This window comes from Stegostoma tigrinum, chromosome 14 (genome assembly GCF_030684315.1).
Source record: "Stegostoma tigrinum isolate sSteTig4 chromosome 14, sSteTig4.hap1, whole genome shotgun sequence".
Classification (NCBI taxonomy): Eukaryota; Metazoa; Chordata; class Chondrichthyes; order Orectolobiformes; family Stegostomatidae; genus Stegostoma; species Stegostoma tigrinum.
Window position 1 is genome coordinate 67,847,169 of NC_081367.1, and position 22,198 is coordinate 67,869,366.

Below are 22,198 nucleotides of genomic sequence, written 5' to 3' on the forward strand. Positions count from 1 at the left end.
GTTGAGTTTAGTAATCTCATTAGTGTGTAATCAGCATAAGATACTACAACCAGTTTTGTCATTTAACTTTCATAAAGGAGATCTACTGGTCACTAGAGTGAGCTCTCCATAGCTATGTTGGCTAAGGTTGAAGGAGCCCATCTTTGAGGTGGGCAACACTTTGGACCTCGGCTGGAGGCCAAGGTGAGAGGCCACTGGCTATATTGGCATCTTGTAAGCTTGACTAGAGACCGAGGTTTGGAAATATTGGGAGGTTGATCAAAGTGATGAAGCTGAAGAAAAAAGAACAAATCTGGAATGGATTCAAGTCTGAGGGGGTTCTACTTATCAGGAAAGACTGAACAAACTGTAGCTCTTTTCTGTAAAAAATAAATAAAATAAAACCTGAGGGAATTATTTAAAATTATGCAAGGATCTGATAGGGCAGAAGTAGAGAAAATGTTTCTGTTTGTGGGACAGTCTGCAACAAGAGATCATTAATATAACATGGCACTGATAAATCAAACAGGGAATTCAGAAGAAAACTCTTTATTCAGGACACGGTGAAAATGTGGAAATTGCTACCACCTGGTGCGGTCAATGTGAATAATATAAATGCTTTTAAGGAAGAGTTAGCAAAGGAAAGAGGAATAGAAGGAATTGTCAATAGGGTTGAGTGAAGATGTATGGAAAGAGGTTCTTGTGGAACATAAGACCAGCATGGATCAATTGAGTGGAATGAACTGCTTCTATGATTTGGATTTTATGGGTTAAATAGATACATAGACATTAGAAGCAGGAATAGGACATTCAGCCCTTCGAGCCTGCTCTGCCCTTCATTAGGATCCTGACTGAACTTCCAACTCAATCTCTTGTTCCTGGATTTTCCACTTATCATTTGATCCCTTTAGTCCTAAGAGCTATATCTAAATTCTTCCTGAAACATTCAACCAACCACTTTCTGGAGAAATGTTGTGCAAAGATGAACAGTCTTGTTGATGGGACTCAGGGTGGGATGCAAGGCCAAGCAAAAGGGTAGCATGACACTGGGTGGCAATTTTCCTGCAGTTAGTGACCAGCAAAAGAGACTAACCCCCCCCACCCCCCTGACCTCCCCCACACCCAACTGAAGACAGTTGCCTGGAATTGCTGGCCCTATCAGATTCAGTTCAAAAGCTGCAAGGTGAGGAAGAGGACACCTTTTGGTTGTACATGAAGGTAACATGGGTTTGGTTTCCAGCTGAAATGTGATAACCTGAGGCTGCACCTCCTTGTGATTGTGCAGTAGCTAGGAGAGTAGTTAATGATGGCAGGGAGGTTTGGGTGGGTAGAGAGGTCTCCCTGGCCAGTGGGAGCAGGCATTGAGAAGGGCCCTGAGACCTGCCTGGGTTTCCATGGAGATTTCCCCAGACGGGGGTGTCCAGCAATACAAATCAACTCTGAGGTGACCCTCAAGTGGGAACTTAGCACAGTGGTAGCCACTGAATTGCACAGGGCGTCATGCTCCATTGCAACCAGGAGGCAGAATCCCTTCTGAGCGTTGTACCATCCATTTGAGCCGAAGTGAGTCTCCACAGGTAATAGATATAACACAGCATGGAGCTGGAGAAACACAGCAGGCCAGGCAGCGTCACAGGAGCAGGAAAGTTGACGTTTCAGGTTGGAACTCTTCTTTGGAAGTCAGAAACATCAACTTTCCTGCTCCTGTGATGCTGCCTGCCCTGCTGTGTTCCTCCAGCTCCACACTGTGTTATCTCTGACTCCAGCATCTGCAGTTCTTGCTATCTCTGGGTGAGTCTCCGCAGGAACTTTCACGCTACCTGGTGCTGGTAAAATTCAACTCTATGTAACTCCACGTAGACTGCTCTCTTTCAGCAGCCTTAAACATGTGTGAGGTGAGAAAGCAAACAGTTAAAGGTGTATACCCTCGTAATCCATCTTCAATGAGCTATCATATGTTTCCACTGTACTTCAAAAAGATCTGTAAGCAATTTTGAGCTGAATGGTTATGAGGAAATTGGGTGTAACTTTGGGTGATTTGTACTTCATTTTATTGAATATAAGTGTGTGCAGCCTTATCTCAAAGATGAACAAATAGGCATGTTGAGACAAGTTCTGCAGATTGCACAATGCAGCACGTGGCTGTAACACTACATGAAGCTTTTGTTCGGTGGGAGCTATGCAGCCTGAGTGTTTGACACAAAGCACAGTGCAGTATAAAGGATTGTTTTCTTTACATGAAAGCACTTGGGATGGGTGAGTCAGAGGGAGAAAAGAACGCCCTGAAAGCTGTGGTTTCTCAGTTGTCACAACTGCATGCATCAGAAAACTTCAACTGTGCCATGAAGTGTAAGAAAACAATAACATGAGATAACAATATATGCATTGGGATGTTGGGTCCCTTGAGATTGTTCCACGAGTCCAGAAGATCATGGCTGGCCTATTGGTGTGTTGAAAATTCCACACCCCCATCTATCTCTGATAAACTGTGATTCCCTTTCCTCACAAGAATCTATCCATCTCTGCTTCCAACATGTTCTGAGGAAAAGTTCCACGTTTGCATGTGTCCTCTCAGAGAAAGCATTTCTCCTCACTTCTGTCCTTAAAAGACTGTCCCCAAACTTTTTAAACAATGCTGTTTCTGGGCACACCCACAAGACAAAACATCCTTCCATAGCCGAGATAGTAGGAACTGCAGATGCTGGAGAATCTGAGATAACAAGGTGTAGAGCTGGATGAACACAGCAGGCCAAGCAGCATCAGAGGCGCAGGAAGGCTGACGTTTCAGGCCTAGACCGAAGAAGGGTCTGAAGAAGGGTCTAGGCCCAAAACATCAGCCTTCCTGTTCCTCTGTTGCTGCTTGGCCTGCTGTGTTCATCCAGCTCTACACCTTGTTATCTTTATCCTTCTCTTGCCCACCATTTTCAGTCAGTTGGCTGGCATGTGGTTCAGTGCTTAGCACTGCTGCTTTAGTGTTCTAAGGACCCAGGCTCAACTCCAGCCTTGGGTGACTGTCTGTGTGGAATTTGCCCATTCTCCCTGTGTGGGTTTCTGCCTACAGTCCAAGGACGTGCAGGTTAGATGGAATGGCTCTGCTAAGTTACCCATTGTGTGCAGGGATGTGCAGGCTATGTGAGTTAGCCATGGGAAATGCAGAAATATGGTGGGTGGAGTGGTGAGTCTGGATGGAACGCTGTTTAATGCAGCGTGGCCTGCTTCCACACTGTAGGGATTCTATGATTATGAGAAACCTGTCACTTTTCTAGACTGTAGTGGAACCAAAGTGTGCTCTGTCCAAACTAAGACAGCCTGGTCGTCCCCGGTATCAATCTATTAAACCCCCTCTGAACCACCTCCAGGGCAATCATATCCTTACCTTAATAAGCTGACCTAAACTGTATACAACATCTGAGATGTGGACTCAGCAATGCTCTTTATAACCAAACATCCTTATTTTTATGTAATAAAGCATTACATTCGCCTTCTTAATTACTTGCTATAGCTGCATGCTGATTTTCTGTGACTTAGGCTCAAGGATACCTAGATCCCTTGTTATCTCAGAATTCTGCAGTTGCTCTCTGTTTTAACACACTCCTTTTATAATTTTCCCTACCAAAGCGAACAGCTTCACATTTTTCTACATTGCACTCTATTTTCCAGACATTTGTCCATGCACTCAACCTATTTATATCAGTCTGCATCGTCCTTACAACATACTTTCTTCCCTGACCTTGTGTCATTCATAAATTTAGCTACCATGCCTTTGCCCTCCTCATCTAAATTATAAGACCATAAGACATAGGAGCAAAAATTAGGCCATTCAGCCTAGCGAGTCTGATTTAATTGTAAAAAGCTGACACTCCAGCACAGACTCCCATTGGACTTCTTTCATTATATCCGGTCAGTCAGAAGAAGATCTATTTATTCATAGCGTTTGTTTTGTGCCAGTTGGCCAACCTTTATCTAAGATAATACATTACCATCACTCTTAATCTTTTATTGCACCATCTTGTTAAATGCTACTTTAATAGATTCATAGCTTGTACAAGCATACATGGGAATACCACCCCCTTCAATTTTCCATCCAAGCCACTCGCCATCCTGACTTGGAAATAATATCGCCATTCCTTCACCATTGCCAGGACAAAATCCTGGAGTTCCATCCCTGATTACCTTATGGGTATAACTATAGCACATGGACTACAGCGGTTCAAGAAGGCAGCTCACCACCATCTTCTCAAGGGCAACTGGGGACAGGCAATAAATGGAGGCCCAGCCAACGACACCCACATCCCACAAATGAATTTTAATAAAGCATTGATGATTAGCCCAATAGTATGGTACAATACTGTATTGGTTCTCTCACCTTTCATTCTTGTGGCTTGGTGGTTAGTACTCTAGCCTGAGAGATGAAAAGTTGTTGGTTCAGCTCTGGAGTATAAGCACGAAGCCAATGCTAGCTCTGCCATGTTGTGTGATCACAGGTGCTTTTAGGTGAGATTTTACATAAAGACCTTGTTACAAGGTTCTTAAAGATTCTTTAAGATTTCTGAAGAAGAGCTTGTGTTCAATGAGAGGGAATGGAAAGGGGAGAAAGGAAAGGGGTGAGTCCCTGGATGGGTTTATGCGATTCCTTCAGATTTAAACTTCAGATGTTTCTGTAGACCGTCCAAATTCGAGGTCTGGCGTGTCACTGAGAAATTCCCAAAAGATCTCCAATGATGAATGTTCTTCTGATATCTTAGTAGAGTGAGATGGTGATAATCGCACATGAAATATCTTTTGTGGATTTCTGCTACAAGTATTAGTTATGTGTTGAGTCTAATTCTTCTTCCCAACTTTTTCCACAGCCATGTAGACAGGATAACAACATGGCATGATCCACGGAAGACCATGAGTCAGATGAACCTGAACACAGCTGGTACCTCTAACCAGATGCAGCAAAGACCCATGCCAGTTGCTCATCCAAATCCTGGTGAGTCCCTATTTCATGAGTGCAATCAGTAGCTACTTTCTAAACCAGATTTCAGGTGTTGTCCCCAGAAAGTTCAGCATTAATGATCAGAGAACACATCTCTAAGCTGCTGAGTGGGAGAGAACTGCCACCTCCCTAACCTGTCATTCCTCCTACCTATCCCCTACTCTCACCTCAAGCCCCACCCTAATTTCCTACCTACTAACCTCATCTCGCCCCCTCGACTTGTCCGTCCTTCCTGGACGGACCTATCTCCTCCCTAACTCCCCACCTACACTCATCTTTACTGGCTCCATCCCCGCCTCTTTGACCTGTCTGTCTCCTCTCCACCTAACTTCTCCTCTATCCATCTTCTATCTGCCTCTCCCTCTCTCCCTATTTATTTCAGAAACCCCTTCCCCTGCCCCATTTCTGAAGAAGGGTCCAGACCCGAAACGTCAGCTTTCCTGCTCCTCTGATGCTGCATGGCTTGCTGTGTTCATCCAGCTCCACACCTTGTTATTTCTATAAGCTGCCACCTTCCACTCTCCATATATTGCCAGTGTGTTGACCCTCTGATTTTATCTGCAATTAGCATGCCTCACAAATTGAGTGTGCTGTGGAAATGTCTTTAAGCTCTATTCTCCTTGATTTGCTGACATGCACTTTGCTTCTACTCTTGGATCCCTCCCGTTTGGCGTATAAAATGCCTAACTCTGTCTAGGCACCCTACGATCTGCATGTCCTCGTTTGCTATGATCTGCCTGTACTGCACGCAAAGCAAAACTTTGCACTGTACTTAGGTACATGTGACAACAATAAATCAAATCAGAAGACCCAGATGTCTTTATGTACCGTACGCCCCTTTAGTTCTGAAATGTGAACTGCTCTCAGCAGTGGGTTTGTAGGTTGTATTTGTTTGACCTGCTTATCAGCCTCTTTTAAATTCACAGTTGCTAATGCGGAGACCCTACTGTATGGCTGTATTTCATTTGCCTGTGACTGTTGGCTTTTGTTTGTTTTATAGAGTTAATTTTCTTTCCTCCTTTTCTTCGACGAAGCCCTTTATTCCTACTTATTTAACTTAGCTGACGGTTCGACAGTTGTGTCGGATTAGGGTTGGTGTTCCCTCATTTGGTGCAGTGTCTGAATGTGAGTCAAAACCATGAAATTGCTGAGCAGGGCCTTCACACTGTAACACCATCTGAAATTTAGCAAGGTTCCTTTTGCCTGGTGCTGTGTGCTTCCTTGAGTTTTACCGCTTTATGTTTAGATTTTTCCTGAAAAAAAGATATTGGGTGTCAGATGTATTCGCTCGATAATGATCATGTTGTTTGAGTTCTTCACTGCTTACCAGCCTGACCATGTATGAGATAACAATGATATTGGGTTTTTCCTTTGTACCGGTGATTTAGCAAGGATTCTGTACCAGCATTGAAATTTGAGAACCCTGTTGTGCACCAGTTGTGCACCAGTAACAGTTCTAATCATTAAGCCATTCAAATAATAGTTTCGTTGCTGGGGTTAACAGCTAGTAAGGCAGTCAATAACGCAGTGTGGAGCTGGAGGAATGCAGCAGGCCAGGCAGCATCAGAGGAGCGGGAAAGCTGACCTCTGAAGAAGGGTCTTGACCTGAAACGTCAGCTTTCCTGCTCCTCTGATGCAGCCTGGCCTGCTGTCTTCCTCCATCTCCACACTGTATTATCTCAGACTCCAGCATCAGCAGTTCTTACTATCTCTTAAGGCAATCAGTAAGATTGCCAATGTTCCAGAGCTGCCCTTAGCTCTCTGGGGAAGGGTTGGGGGGGTGGGGTGGGGGTTTGAAGGTGGACTTTCTGGACTTTGCAATGAGGAACCTGGGAGAACAATCAAAATTGCATAGGATACAGGACATAGAGTCAAGTCATTCAGCTCAACCATTTCATTGCCAGTTCTCAAGCACCATTTAAACATCTTCTCATCTTTTACTCATCTAAAACAAGCCACAATAAGTCTTTTTCCCATTCTCTATCAAGTACTTGAGTTACTTTCTCTTAAACACTTATTTACTATTCACTCCAACCATTCTCTACAGTTGTGAACTCCAAAGTCTTACGGCTCCCAATTCCCAATAGGTTTCCTTACTGATTATCTTATACTGCTAGCCTCAAGTTATGCCCATTCCCTCAAGAAGAAACATTCTCTCTGTGTCAATAATATTTGATACTTAAAGGCCTCTATAAGAATTCGAGATAACAAAGTGTGGAGCTGGATGAGCACAGCAGACCATGTTTCAGGCCTAGACCCTTCATTCATCAGAACCTTCGGGTCTAGGCCTGAAACATCAGCTTACGTGCTCCTCTGATGCTGCTGGGCCTGCTGTGTTCATGCAGCTCCATACTTTGTAATCTCGGATTCTCCAGCATCTGCAGTTCCCATTATCTCTATTAGAATTTGAATTAGGTTTCATTAGAATTAGGTTTTATTGTCATGCGTACTTAAGTACTGAAGTACAGGAATACAGTGAAAAGTGTAAAAGTCATCATTTACTGGTGCCATCGTGAGCACAAAACACCCAAATTTTACAAAAAGCAGAAATTCAAAAAAGCACGGAGCTAACAAACCAGGGGCAAGCATTCAGATCTAAATGTCTTATATGAATAAGGTAGTTTTATCTCCATAGGTATGTTGGCTTCCCTCCCCAAAGCCTCAAGTCTCAGTGCTGCTGCCATCACAGGCCCTCAGAACTCACTCCCAAATACCCTTAGAACCCATTCCCACAGGCCCTCCCAACTCACTCCTGCAGGCCCTCAGAACTCACTCCACACAGGCCCTCAGAACTCTCTCCCACAGGCCCTCAGAATTTACTCCACACAGACCCTCAGAACTCTCTCCCACAGGCCCTCAGAATTTACTCCACACAGGCCCTCAGAACTCACACCCAGAGGTCCTTAGAAATCACTCCACACAGGCCCTCAGAACTCATTCCCAAAGGCCCTCAGAACTCACTCCACACAGGCCCTCCCAACTCACTCCTGCAGGCCCTTAGAACTAACTCCACACAGGCCCTCACAACTCACTCCCAGAGGCCCTCAGAAATCACTCCACACAGGCCCTCACAATTCACTGCTGGAGGCCCTTAGAACTCACTCCCAAAGGCCCTCAGAACTCACTCCCACAGGCCCTCACAACTCACTCCCGCTGGCCCTCAGAACTCACTCTCACGGTTTCTTAGAAATCACTCCACACAGGCCCTCGGAATTCACATCTACAGTCCCTCACAACTCACTCCCGCAGGCCCCTCCGAACTCACACCTGCAGGCCCTTAGAACTCAATTCTGCAGGCCCTCAGAAATCACTCTACACGGGCCTCTCAGAACTCACTCCCACAGGCCTTCAGAACTCTTGCCCACAGGCCATCAGAAATCATTCCTGCAGGCCCTAAGAACTCGCTTCACCAGGCCCTTCAGAACTCACTCCCATAGGCCCTCAGAACATGCTTTTCTCAAGAAACTATAGTCTATCAAAATAGCCAGGCCTCCAGGTTTTAGACAATCTGTGAAGTGTCTGCTACTGGACATCTTCACACCCAGTGTTTTGATCCTTTGTCTACTTACCTTAAAGTTCTGGTAAATGTCTATGCTTGTTTCTTGCTCTACCTGTTGTAGTCCCAATGTGAAGGAAGCACAAATGTTTGCTCAGTTTTGACACTTTTACTTGAATTACAGAATATTACCGTACAGAAAGAGACCTTTTGACCCGTTTTCTCCGCACTGGTTCCTGAAAGGGCCATATAGCTAGTCCCACTGTCCAGCGCTATCTCTGTCGCCCTCTAAGTACATCACTTTCAATTACGTATTCCGCTCCCTTTTGAAATCTTGTATGAATACCACCAGCCACCAGCACTCTCTGCATTCCAAATCCGAACAATTCTCTGAGTAAAGAAGTTTGTCTTCATCTCACTCTGAGTTTTCTTGCTGACAATCTTGAAATGATGATCCCTAGTCACTGGCATACCAATGAACGCAAACAGAGTATCATTGTTTTCCCTGTCAAAATTGTTCATTATTTTGAACACCTCAGTGAGGTCATCCCTTAATCTTTCCTGCTCCAGGGAGAATCAGCCCAATTTCTGTAATTCCTTGTATCTAAAATCTTTCGTTAGGGTTTTTACCTTTTCTCCCCAGCTTACCCTTCCACAGCTAATTGTCTGTCCGAGGGCCCTGGGTCTCTAATGGGATCTTGACGCCATATTCATGATGATGCCACCTATGCAAATTGCAATTTTTGCCTTTGTAGCTTCAGGGGGCAGCTATCCCTGTGTTACTTATTTCCCCATGCATCTCTCGTATCACCTTTATGGACAGTTGTTTGGTAGTAACAAGTTGACTATGGCTGAAAATAGAGAGATCTTTTACCAAAGTTTTTCATCACACACACACACATCAGGACAAATGAAAGATTGCCTAATTTCAAATGATGTGGAGGTGCCATGTGGGGTGGACAAGGTCTGAAGTCAATGCCTCTAGGTTATAGTCCAACAGGTTTATTTGAAATTTCTCTGAAAGCTTGTGATTTTAAATAAACCTGTTGGACTATAACCTTGTGTCAGGTGGCTTCTGACCTAATTTCAAATGGTTACAACAATTTACACGAGAGGGTAACGAGTGCTGATTAATTGGCAATATCACAGAGAAAGTAATTGCAAACTATCGACTGGCATCCGATCAGATCCCTTTATCTCAGAATATCAGCTGCTGTGGTCATTTGAAATGTTGCATTGTCCTGATAAGTGGGGAAAAAAGTGCTTTGGAAACTTGCCTCCTTTTCCAGCAAAATTCAAGTCTGTATCACCGGGTAACTGCTCATCTTGAGCGGCTGTTCATTTATACATAGAAACAACCCTCAGGGAATGCTGCTGTCTACCATCCTTCAGTCTGACCAGTGTTAGAACATAGAACATAGAACAGTACAGCACAGTATAGGCGTTTCGGCCCATGATGTTGTGCCGAACTTTTGCCCTAATCCGAAGGTCTATCTAACCTCCACCCCTACCTTATACTATCATCCATATGCCTATCTAATAGCCACTTAAATGTTCCTAATGAGAGTGACTCCACTACCCTCTGTGGCAATGCATTCCACGCTCCTACCACTCTCTGAGTAAAGAACCTACCTCTGACGTCTCCCCTATATCTACCTCCACGCACTTTAAAACTATGCCCCCTCGTAATAGCTACCTCCACCCTGGGAAAAAGTCTCTGGCTGCCTACTCTATCTACACCTCTGATCATCAATGTTGATTGTCACTCATTGCTCTCAGTCTTAAGCAAATTTTTAAAAATCTAACCTATTATCCAAAATGCTTCAATTTTGTTAAATAGCCTTTTTGTTTTAATATTCGCGAAGTCCATACAGACCACATCCGAAACCTTCCCTTCATCAACAGTTCATCAAAAAATCAGCCATAGAGTCATTCAGCATGCAAACAGACCCTATGGAACCAGTACATGTTGACCACAGGTCCAAACTCCTACTTGCCTCTGCTTGGTCCATATCCCTCTGAACCTTTGCTAATCATGAACGTGTGCAAATATCTTTGAAACATTGTAACTGTATCTGTACCACCACTTTCTCTGGCTGTTCAAGCCACACACAAACCACTCTCTGTGTAAGTTGTCCCACATGTTCTTTTTAAATCTTTTTCCTCTCACCTTAAAAATATAGAATATCCTTTATTGTCATATATTCTATTCTTAAAAAAAAGCTCCCTAGTCTTGAACTCCTCCATCCTAGGGAAAAGATCTATTCATTCACCTTATCTGTGCCCTTCATGATTTTATAAGCCTCTATAAGGTCACCCCTCAACCTCCTACACTTCAGTGAAAAATGTCCCAGTCTTTCCAGTCTGTTTTTATATCTCAAACCCTCCATTCCTGGCAACAACCTGGTAAGTCTTTTCTGAACCCTCTCCAGTTTAACAATAGCCTTTGTATAACAGGGTGACCAATCTGCACACAGTACTCCAGAATAGGCCTCAACAATGTCCTGTACAATCTCAACATAGCCTCCAAACTCCTATACTTGATAATCTGTGCAAATAAAGCAAATGTGCTAAATGCCTTCTTAACCACCCTGTCTACTTGTGATGCAAACTTCAAAGAATTACGTACCTGAGCTCGTAGGTCTCTCTGTTCTACAAAACTACACAGGGCCCTACCATTAATCGTGTAAGCCCTGCCCTGTTTGTTTCCGCAAAATGCAATACCTTGCATTTATCCAATTAACTTAGTTTGCCACTTCTCGATCCATCACTACTTTCTTTTACAACTCCAAGCTGGCTCTCTTAATTAACAGAAAGCTTTCCAAGTACCTGTTGATCTTCTTTCTCCAATTAAGAATTTCAGTGGTTGAATGGATTAAAACAAAATCTAAATATATCGCAGCATGTGCTCATATAGTGTGAAGCCCACTATCCTTGATTTTATTATTGTTATGTGACTCCTGTAAATTTTGCAAGTGTCCACTTCAGCTTTGGTTGTTTGCTTGTTGGGAATTCTTTTTGGAGAGAATTGGGCATAGATTTTCATGTTTGAAACATAGAAACATAGAAAATAGGCCATTCAGCCCTTTGAGCCTGAAAAAAGAGAGATCTTTTGCCGAAGACTCTGCCTAATTTCTCTAATTCCTTGTATCCATGATCTTTTGTTATTGTTTTTACCCTTTTCTCCCCTGCTTACCTTTCCACAGTTTAATACGATCATGTCTGATCATCCACCTCAGTCCCTGTTAGCATCTTGGCCTGCTGTGTTCATCCAGCTCCACACCTTGTTATCTTGGATTCTCCAGCATCTGCAGTTCCTATTATCACTCACCTCAGTACCTGTTCCTGCTTTTTCCCTGTATCCTTTGATTCCTTTAGCACTAAAAACTGTATTGGCAAAATCCCTTCCGCATGTACCCTGCCTAGCCCTGTTAAAAAATTTATACATTTTTATCCGATGCTCCATCATTCTTAACTCCGGTGAATATAAGCCTAACTGATCTAATCTCTTTCCAATCTGGCCATTCCAGTTGCCATGAATCAGTAAAATATGGAAACAATAAAGCTAAGGTTTACAGCACTAACTGATTTGTCAACTAATGTGCATTGGAGAGGGACCTTCACGAAACTGATCTTGTGATGTGCTTGCAGCCAGGAATGTCATTCCCTGACCCAACTCCAATGAAGTTTATTTGGAATCGGTGTGAAAGATTTGTACCAGAGGTAGCTCAATGGTAACTCTCTCACCTCTGTGGCAAAGGCACAAAACGAAGGCTGAGATATCAGAATAGCACAGAGGGACTCCTGCACTGTCAGAGGTGCCATACCCCAGTTGGCGGTCAGTTAGCTCACTTAGTTGGTTTGTGATGCCAACAACATAGGTTCAATTTCTATACCAACTGTGGTTAACCCTGAACATCCTGCCATCTCAACCTCACCCCTTGCTTGAGGCACGGTGACCCTCAGGTTAAACTCACCACCGGTCACCACTCTTTAATGAGGGAGTGGGGCCAAGGTAACGTGACTTTTACTCCAGATCAGACACTGAAGCCTCATCAGCCTTCTGAGGTTTGATTGACAAAAAAAATCTCATGGATCTATTTCAAGCCAGAGCTGGAGAATCATCGGTGGTGTCCTGGCCAATATTTAACCCTCAACCCAACTCCCAGATAATCCAGCCATGACTGCTATTGCTGTTACGGGAATTTGCTGTGTGTCAACTGGTTGCCTTATTTCCTCTATTGCAACAGCGACTATGCTTTAAAAATATTTCTTATTTTGGATTGTACTGGATGTCCTGAGGTCGCTAAAGATGCAATAGGCTGTAAAAGGCAAGTTGTTCCTTTATGGGGCGAGGAATAAATTAATTGTCTTTACCCAAGCTGTCAACTCTGTGTTCCAGTAAGTGCTTTGCTAGCAGTGTGTTTGCCTGCCGAGAGAGGCGGAAACCAGATTAAATATTGACAAAGGTTTCTAATTTGAGCAGCTATTACCTCCTCTTGGGTTCAAATCCTCGCATTGCTGAACACTCAGCTGTCTGTGCGACCAGTTTTCCAAACTATTTGTTGCATAAAATCGTCTAGCAGTAAATTATTTCCAAATGTGAGTTGAATTCTGGGGTTCCTGTGATGAAATGGAAAATGTGTTAGCCTGTTTGTTTTTCATGCACTTCACTTTTCTTCCTTCTCTGCCAAAGTGGCCAAGCACTCCGCACAGATATGCAGAGAGGAACATTTTACAGGCTTTCCAAAACTTATCAGGGACTTAGGGATTGTACTGTCTGAAAGGCTGGTCGAAGCAGTGATTTTCAAAAGGGAACTTGTTGGATAACTTGAAAAAGAAGCGTTTGCAGCACTTAGGGGAAAGGGCAGGGAACAGAGACTAATTGGTTGATAGCTCTTTCAAAGAGTGGGTACATGGGTGATGGGCTGAACAGCTTTCCTTGTAAGATTTGATAGATGAATGAAGGAATCATTTCAAACAAAGGGGGAGGGGAGGGTGGGGCGGAGAAAAAGCCTTTGTTTCTGGAGTGGCTAATCTTGTCTCCCAGCAATGTCTCCTAAGGCAAATTGGTTTGAAATGCTGAGGCTATTAGTTTGAAAACATGCATGGTAGCTATTTTCACACAGCAAGGCGCCATAAACAGCAAGAATATTAAACAGATAATCTGCTTTCAGTGATGCTGGTTGAGGGAATAATGTTAGACAAAGCACCATGAGAGGGTCCTGCTCTCGTTTGAAGAGCGACTTGCTATTTTTGATATTGCAATCCCTTGATATTTCGATACAGTGCTAGCCTGAATCAGAAAGATGCCAGTCAAGACACTGTCCATTCCCAGATACCCTGTTGTAATATCTGAGCCACCTGAAGATGCAGGAGCCACTGGCAAGGTCAACATTTAGTGGCCCTCTTCAATTGCAATTGAGAGGTTGTCACTTTCCTGAGTGGCTGCAGTCAGCCTTATCTCGGTTTGTACACAGACACTGAATGGTTTACACTTTCATTTCAGGGGGGCAGTTCAAAGGCAACAACATTACTGTGACAGTGAAGGCAAAATTAATTCCTAACAGATAAGGATAGCAGGTTTCCTTCCCTAAAGGAGATTATTTTGTTATAATTCTGTAGCTTCATGATCATTTTTAACCAGATTAAAGTTATTTCACAGATTAATTAATTGAATTCAAATTTTCCAATCTGGCGTGATGGGTACAGGTATTCATGTATCCAGAGTGTTAGTTCAGGAGCAGTAGCTCAGTAACGTTGCAGCTGTTTATATCATCTCCTTCCACTAACATTACTCCCTAGGCTAATCCATTAATTTATTTATGGGATAAAGGCACTACCAGGGTGGCCTGTATTTATTTCTCATTGGGTCCAGCATCAATGGAGATGTACTGACCATCAGACCTAGTAAAGCTGGTGAAATAACTCCACAAAGGCTGGTATCCTGTCACCAAGTCACCCTCTATTTATATGTGCATTGTACAGGACACTAACCCAGCTAGCTCAGAGCCAGCTCCTAGAGTGAGCAGGATCTGTTGGCCAGTGCTCCCTGATTGGACCAGGTTAATAGCCCCAATCAGGGAACTCATATTCTATGAGGTCTACCTGGCTGACCTTGTTCCAATCAGTACAAATGGAACACAGAAGGCATAACTGTACAGCACAGGAATCCCTAGTTCTTTGGCCCATGATGTCAAGCAGAACATGATGCCAACTTAAATTAATCCCTTCTGCCTGCCTTTCATCCATATTCCTCCATTCCTTGCATATTCATGCACTTATCTAGAAGTATCTTAAATACCCCTAATGTGTCTACCTCCACCGCCATCCCTGGCAGCACATTCCAGACTCCCACCACCCTCTCTGTATTACCCCTCACGTCCCCTTTGAACTTTCCCCTCTAACCTTAAATGCATGCCCTCTAGAAGTAGAAATTTCAACTCTGGGTAAAAGATTCTGACCGTCAACCCTATCTATGCATCTCATAATTTTATAGACTTGTATCAAGTCTCCCCTCAGCCTGTGCCACTAAAGAGAAAACAAACTTAGTTTTTCTAGTCTCTCGTCATAGCTCATACCCTCTAATCCAGGCAGCATCCTGGTAAAACTCTTCTGCATCTGCTCCAAAACCTCCACATCCTCCCTGTAACGTGGCAACCAGAATTGAACACAATACTCTAAATGAGGCCTAACCAAAGTCTTAAAAAGATGCAATATGACATCCTGACTCAATTTCCCATGCCATATGCCTTCTTTACCACCCTATCGACTTGCATGGCTACTTTCAGGGAGCTATGTACTTGAACCCCAAGATCCTTCTGCATATCATTGCCGATGACCGACTTGTCTCCCTGCAGAGCATCAATGAGTTAGGTGGGTTTCTATTACAATCACCATCAGACTATGTAGTTTTAGTTACAGATATTTAATGTGCTCAAATTTCAACATCTGCCCTGCTAAAAGGAAGAAAGAAGTCAGTGGCACTTCAAAAGGAAGGTGCTGTATGTTCATTTCCAAACGTAGAAGTAGAGTTGTAAATGTTTGGTGGTAGTGTCCCTACTGCTGAGCCAGGAGACTGGGCTTCAGATCCACCTGCTACAGAGGTGTGTTGTAGCATTTCTGAACAGGTTGATTAGGAAAATATTGACAAGAGGAGTTGAACCAGGCTGTGTCATTTGCCTCTAAAATAAGACAAAGAACTGTGGATGCTGAAGATCTGAACTGAAAGCAGAAATCGCTGGAGAAACTCTGAATTGCTATGGAAGAGTTATTAGGTTCAAAGAATGAACTCGACTGCTGAGTTTCTATAGCAATTTTCTGTTCTAGTGGGATTTGTATCCCTGAGCCCAGAACATTGGCCTGAGACTCAGGATTATTGACCCATGACATTACTACAGTCCCACCACCTTGCCCAATAGTCATGAAACCAGGAAGTGCTTTTAGAATAAGTGCTGCAGGTTTTAAATTGGGAGGAGCAGAGTGTTGGGACAAATTGGAAAATGTAACCAGACAGTCAGCACAGATACAATGGGCCAAATGACCTCCTGCTCTGTTAGATCTTCCTATGACTCTCTGGAAACTTAAAGTGCACAAAATGCACTCTCAGCCATCTTGATTTTGTTCAAGTTCTTCTTTGGAGTCAGATTCCGCAGAGAGAAGCTGCCGCAATACAGTAGTAATTGGCTGTCTGAAGCCATGTTTATTTACAGTGCCCTTGCTTAGGGAGCATTCAAGGAGCCTGCCTTACTGAAAGCAGCATCATGATCCCAGCAACAATTGTACTTTAACAAACAACACAATTCTGCCAAAGTGAAAGGAGAGGTCAGGTTTCAAAGATGAATGTAATCTGATTCCAGTCTTCTGGAATGAAACCTAAGCAAATACAAGCCATAAGAGAACTGGGACCGAGTTCAGAAAATCCATATCTGTGCGATATGGACACTCCTCTGAGGTTGACAGAGATTGTGCCATGGATTCTGGAGCCCCTTCATGTCAATAGCTGATGCCAGATGTGGAGAAGGGTTCTGCTGCCCTGCAACTTATGCCCTTCATCTTGTTGAGCCTTGCTAAAGTGCCCTGGTTCTTCGAGTTGATCCTAGGGATGTCATAGAATTGAAAAAAAAAGCAGGGCAAAGTAAACAGATACACAAGCATCAGTGTAATTTGTGGTTAGGGAGAAAACAGAATTTGTAGTTTGTCCAGTTGCATGGTAATTCTTATGTGCAACAAAAACAAAGTTGCTGGAAAAGCTGAGCAGGCCAGGCAGCATCTGTGGAGGAGAAAACAGAGTTAACGTTTTGGGTCCGTTCTGAGGAAAGGTCATGGGACCCGATATGTTAACTCTGTTTTCTCCTGCACAGATGCTGCCAGACCTGCTGAGCTTTTCCAGCAACTTTGTTTTCTTTCCTGATTTACAGCATTTGCAGTTCTTTTGGTTTTTAATTTTTATGTGTGCTTTGTTTATGTATGTGTGTGTGTGTGTGTGTGTGTGTGTGTGTGTGTGCACAAATATTTGTGCACGTGTGCATTGTTATTGTGTGCATATCTGCACACTCATTGTTGCATATTTGTTGGGCATTTTGCGTCCGTGTACGTGAATTTGAGCGCAGCTCCTTCCAGAGCTTGGAGTTGTTACCAAAGACTTATTAGAATGGGAGGCAGGTCTTTTATGTATGTGTGTGTGTGCACAAATATTTGTGCACATGTGCATATCTGCACACTCATTGTTGCATATTTGTTGGGCATTTTGCGTCCGTGTACGTGAATTTGAGCGCAGCTCCTTCCAGAGCTTGGAGTTGTTACCAAAGACTTATTAGAATGGGAGGCAGGTCTTTTATGTATGTGTGTGTGTGCGCAAATATTTGTGCACATGTGCATATCTGCACACTCATTGTTGCATATTTGTTGGGCATTTTGCGTCCGTGTACGTGAATTTGAGCACAGCTCCTTCCAGAGCTTGGAGTTGTTACCAAAGACTTATTAGAATGGGAGGCAGGTCTTTTATGTATGTGTGTGTGTGCGCAAATATTTGTGCACATGTGCATATCTGCACACTCATTGTTGCATATTTGTTGGGCATTTTGCGTCCGTGTACGTGAATTTGAGCGCAGATCCTTCCAGAGCTTGGAGTTGTTACCAAAGACTTATTAGAATGGGAGGCAGGTCTTTTATGTATGTGTGTGTGTGCGCAAATATTTGTGCACATGTGCATATCTGCACACTCATTGTTGCATATTTGTTGGGCATTTTGCGTCCGTGTACGTGAATTTGAGCTCAGCTCCTTCCAGAGCTTGGAGTTGTTACCAAAGACTTATTAGAATGGGAGGCAGGTCTTTTACATCTTCGTTAAGTTTTTAGTGGAAACTTGTCAACATGCTTGGGACAATAGTGGTAAATCTAGCTTCAGAGTATGTGATTATTTTATTTTAGCTTCTTTTTCCCATTCGGAAAAGCCAGGAATTCTGATTATTTTCCAGAAGGAATTCATGGCACCAACTATACGGTTCTTTACTCTCCAGCAAAGATAATTCAGTTGGAAAGTCTCTTACTGAATGTTGTATCGGATAATGGTTCTGAAGGGATTCATGTTCATGTTACATTGGCTCCACCTATTTCCTCTGATGTCACATAGTCTGTAGGTGGAGACAAAGATTTTTTTTTCCTTTGTGGGATGAGGGTGTTACTGGCTATGCAGCATTCATTGCCCAGAAGGCAGTTAAGACTCAACCACATTGCTGTTGTCTGGAATTACATATAGGCCAGATGAGGTCAGGATGGCAGTTTCCTTCCCTGAAGGACATTAGTGAATCCGATGAGCTTTTCTCCAACAAATCAATAATGGATTCACAGTCATCATAAGATTCTTAATTCCAAATATTTATTGAATTCAAATTTCACCATCTTCCGTGGCAGGATTCGAACCCAGGTGCCTAGAACATTGTTCAGGTCTCTGGATTAACAGCCCAGCAATAATACCACTAGGCCATCGTCTCCCCCATAAAGTCCACTGGAGATCCAAGGTAGGGGGCAGACGTAACTGTACAACCTCCTGAAAATCCTGTCAGTTATGCCTGACAAGATGTGGTTGTATTTATTGCTATATTTCTAATTGCTGTCAGACCGATGCCTCTTCTGTGGTCACTCTGCAGTGGTTTATTCTCTGTCATTAATCATGCAATGGCTCACAGAGTAAACAAAGACAAAAGAGTGAAATAAAACAAAGAACTGCGGATGGCATAACCGAAACAAAAACAGCAATTGCTGGAGAAATGCAGCAGACCTGCAGCATCTGTGGAGAGAAAGCAGAGTTAGCTTTCTGATGTGAACTGTTAACTCTGCTTTCCCTCCACAGATGCTGCCAGGCCTGCTGGGTTTCTCAAGCAATTTCTGTTAAAGACAAAAGAGGATTAATTGGGAGCAGCAAATTGCCTCACACCAGCCTTACCTAGTACCGGGAGGGGTGGCAAATGCCACAAGATGTTATCCAGGATGATAACCATACTGACCAGGATGAGGTTATGCTGCGACTCCATTTACCTGCAGATGTTTAGAGTCCTTATTAATTGTTCTGCGTCCCCATACAGTGTCCTGTTAGCTCTTAAATTGTTGACTGAACCTGATTTGATTTGATTTATTGTACTCACACGTACCCAAGTACAGTGAAAAGCTTTGTTTTGTTAGCAGTTTAGGCAGATCATTATAAACAAGGATGCTTAGGGAGAGCGAGGCATACAAGGTTACAACTGCACAGAATGTTCACAAAACAAGATCAACAATTACTTGAAGTTAGACAGGTCCATTCAGCAGTCTAATAACGGCAGCACTTCTTGAACCTATTGGTGGGTGTGTTCAAGCTTCTGCATCTTCTGAACAGTCTGTGGGTGAACTTGAGGCTCTGTCAGTCACACTTTTGTCTCAAAATCTGAAGGTTCAAGTCCCACTCCACATAGTATTGGCTTTTCTAAGGGGAACTAAATGTTCCCATCTGGGTTGATAGTATGTGCAGTTAAATGAAAACTTGATTTGCAGGACTAATTGTGAATAAAACATATAAAGTTACTATCAGAGATAATGGGAACTGCAGATGCTGGAGAATCCAAGATAATAAAATGTGAGGCTGGATGAACACAGCAGGCCAAGCAGCATCTCAGGAGCGCAAAAGCTGACGTTTCAGGCCTAGACTCTGATGAAGGGTCTAGGCCCGAAACATCAGCTTTTGCGCTCCTGAGATGCTGCTTGGCCTGCTGTGTTCATCCAGCCTCACATTTTATTATCTTATATAAAGTTACTATTTTCTTTTTAAATGTCAACCTGGTTGGATGACTTATAACACACATTCAAAACTCTTTGAATCTTGAAGTTGAACTTGAACCTGGACATTTGAAGAAGGGGTAATACCACTAGGCTGTGAGAACCTGGTGTACCACTAAGCACATATCCAGACCGAAAGAACTGTGGATGCTGTAAATCAGGAAAATAAACAAAGTTAACTTTTCGGCTCTGGTGACCCTCCCTCGGAACTGTTTCAGTGTTGCACTGCCTTTCTCTTGAGACGTTAGTCCAAAGCCCAATTTCCTGTCTCCAGTGGGTGTGACAAGAGCCTATAAAATGCATATGAAGTTGAGTAGCGAAGTTCTCCCAGTTTTCTTTTTCAATATTTATCACTCAAACAGCATCACTGTTGTAACTTTGAATGCCACAGCCAGCTATCTATGCTGGTCATTCAATTATTGGGAAATTATTTTGCAACTGTCAATAAATAACCCATTACTTCCTCTTCCAGTTAAAATTATTGTTAGTGAAATGAATTCGATGACACAGATCTTTGGAATAAGCTGCCTTTGTATCTGGCCCTGGTAGGTGCTCAGAGAGGGAATCATGTTATTCAACAATGTCCCAATTATACAGAGGGATTGGTTATATTTGCTTTCAGAATTACAACTGTGAGAAAGGAAAGTCACACCTTTAACTTTCACAATTATCCCTTGCAAGGTATCAGGATGAAGCATCTTTGCAACACTCTGCTTTGCAATGAGGTATAATTATGCCTTTAATAGCAGACGTAACAATGCTGTGAGCAATTAAAGGGCATTCCCTGTAACCAGACTGGTAAAGCTGCCTTGCAATTAGATTTGCCAACTGCACATAGATGCTTCTAATTAACCTAATCAGACATACATCTGGAGCAGGTAGAATTTGCACAATGGCCTCTAATCACAGATGGGGAACCAACCACTGTTTCACAAGAGCCCCTAAACAGAATGGGAGTGCCACCAGCAACTGTGATAGGATTTGAACCTACACACCTAGAGTATTGTGTTTGGATAACTAGAGGAGTGGAATTACACCACCATCTTTCGTGATCTAAAGGCACTCCCTCAGACCAACTGCATACATTACAGGTTTCAACATTCACCTGGTTTAGCAGCCTTTTCTTCCCATCTTACAACCTAGAGACTGAAACATTCAAGGGGAAAAAACAGTCATAGAAATGCACAGCATGGACACAGACCTTTTGGTCCAACTTGTTCATGCTGACCATCCTGACTTATTCTGGTCCCATTTGCCAGCATTAGTTCCATATCCCTCTAAAGCCTTCCTATTCATGTACCTAAGCAGATGCCTTTAAAATGTTGTAATTGTACCAGCCTCCACCACTTCTTCTGGCAGCTCATTCCATATATGCACCACCCTCTGTGTAAAAAAAGTTGCCCCTTAGGTCCCTTTTATATCTTGCCCCTCTCACCTTAAATCTATACCTTCCAGTTTTGGACTCCCGTCCCCTGGGGAAAAGACCTTAGCTACTCGCTGTATCCATGCCCCTGCGCTCCTATGTTTTATCTACTTGGTTGTTCACAATACTGTCCAGATTACTTTACTGCTCCTGGAGAGTCCAGGACAGTCCTGGATGCTTGGCCATTATCTGCTGTGTATGAACAGTTGAGAGGGAAGCAAACCAACTCTTGCATTTTTGATATGGGAGCTGAGATATCAGGCTGAAGTTCAAGGAATGGGACCTTGTCCATTTATTTGGCCTGTCTAGAAACAACTCGACAGAACATCAGATTAGAAACAGAGAAAATAGGAGCAGGAGTATACCACTCAACTCTTTGAGCCTGCTATGCCATTCAAAATGATCATGGCTGATCATCCAATCTGTACCCGGTCCCTGCGTTGTCGCCATACCCTTTGATCCCTTTAGCCTTGAGAACTATATCTAACTCCTTCTTGACAACATTCAATATTTTGGGCTCAGCCATTCACTGTGGGTGAAGACATTTTTCTTCATCTCAATTCTAAATGGCTTACCATGTATCCTTAAACTATGACCCCTGGTTCTGGATTCTCCATTCAAGAAGAACAGATAGAGGTCACGTAGCAGTTTGCTCAGTGGTTAGCACTGCTGCCTCACAGTGCCAAGGACCTGGGCTTGATTCTACATTCGGCCAACTGTCTGTGTGGAATTTGCACATTGTATGCATAGGTTTCCTCCCACAGTCCAAAGATGTGCAGGTTAGGTGGATTGGTCATGCTAGATTGCCCCTAGTGTCCAGAGATGTGTAGGCTAAGCTGATTAGCCATGGGAAATGCAGGGTTACAGGGATATAATAGGGGATGGGTCTGAGTAAGATGCTCTTCAGAAGGTTGCTGTAGACTCAATGGGCTGAATGGCCTGCTTCAACACTGTAGGAGTCTGTGATTCTAAGTTGCTCAAGCCTGCTCCCACATTTAATGAGACT

General features: G+C 43.3%; 1 protein-coding gene across 2 annotated transcripts in view; it reads left to right on the plus strand.

The window, feature by feature from the left end:
- wwtr1 (WW domain containing transcription regulator 1) overlaps positions 1-22,198 on the plus strand; it is a 175,844-nt gene that overhangs the window by 117,970 nt on the left and 35,676 nt on the right. For both annotated transcript variants that reach the window (XM_048542168.2, XM_048542169.2), the window contains exon 2: positions 4,830-4,954. In XM_048542168.2, coding sequence (XP_048398125.1) covers positions 4,830-4,954 — 125 coding nt within the window. The remainder of the gene's footprint in view (positions 1-4,829; positions 4,955-22,198) is intronic.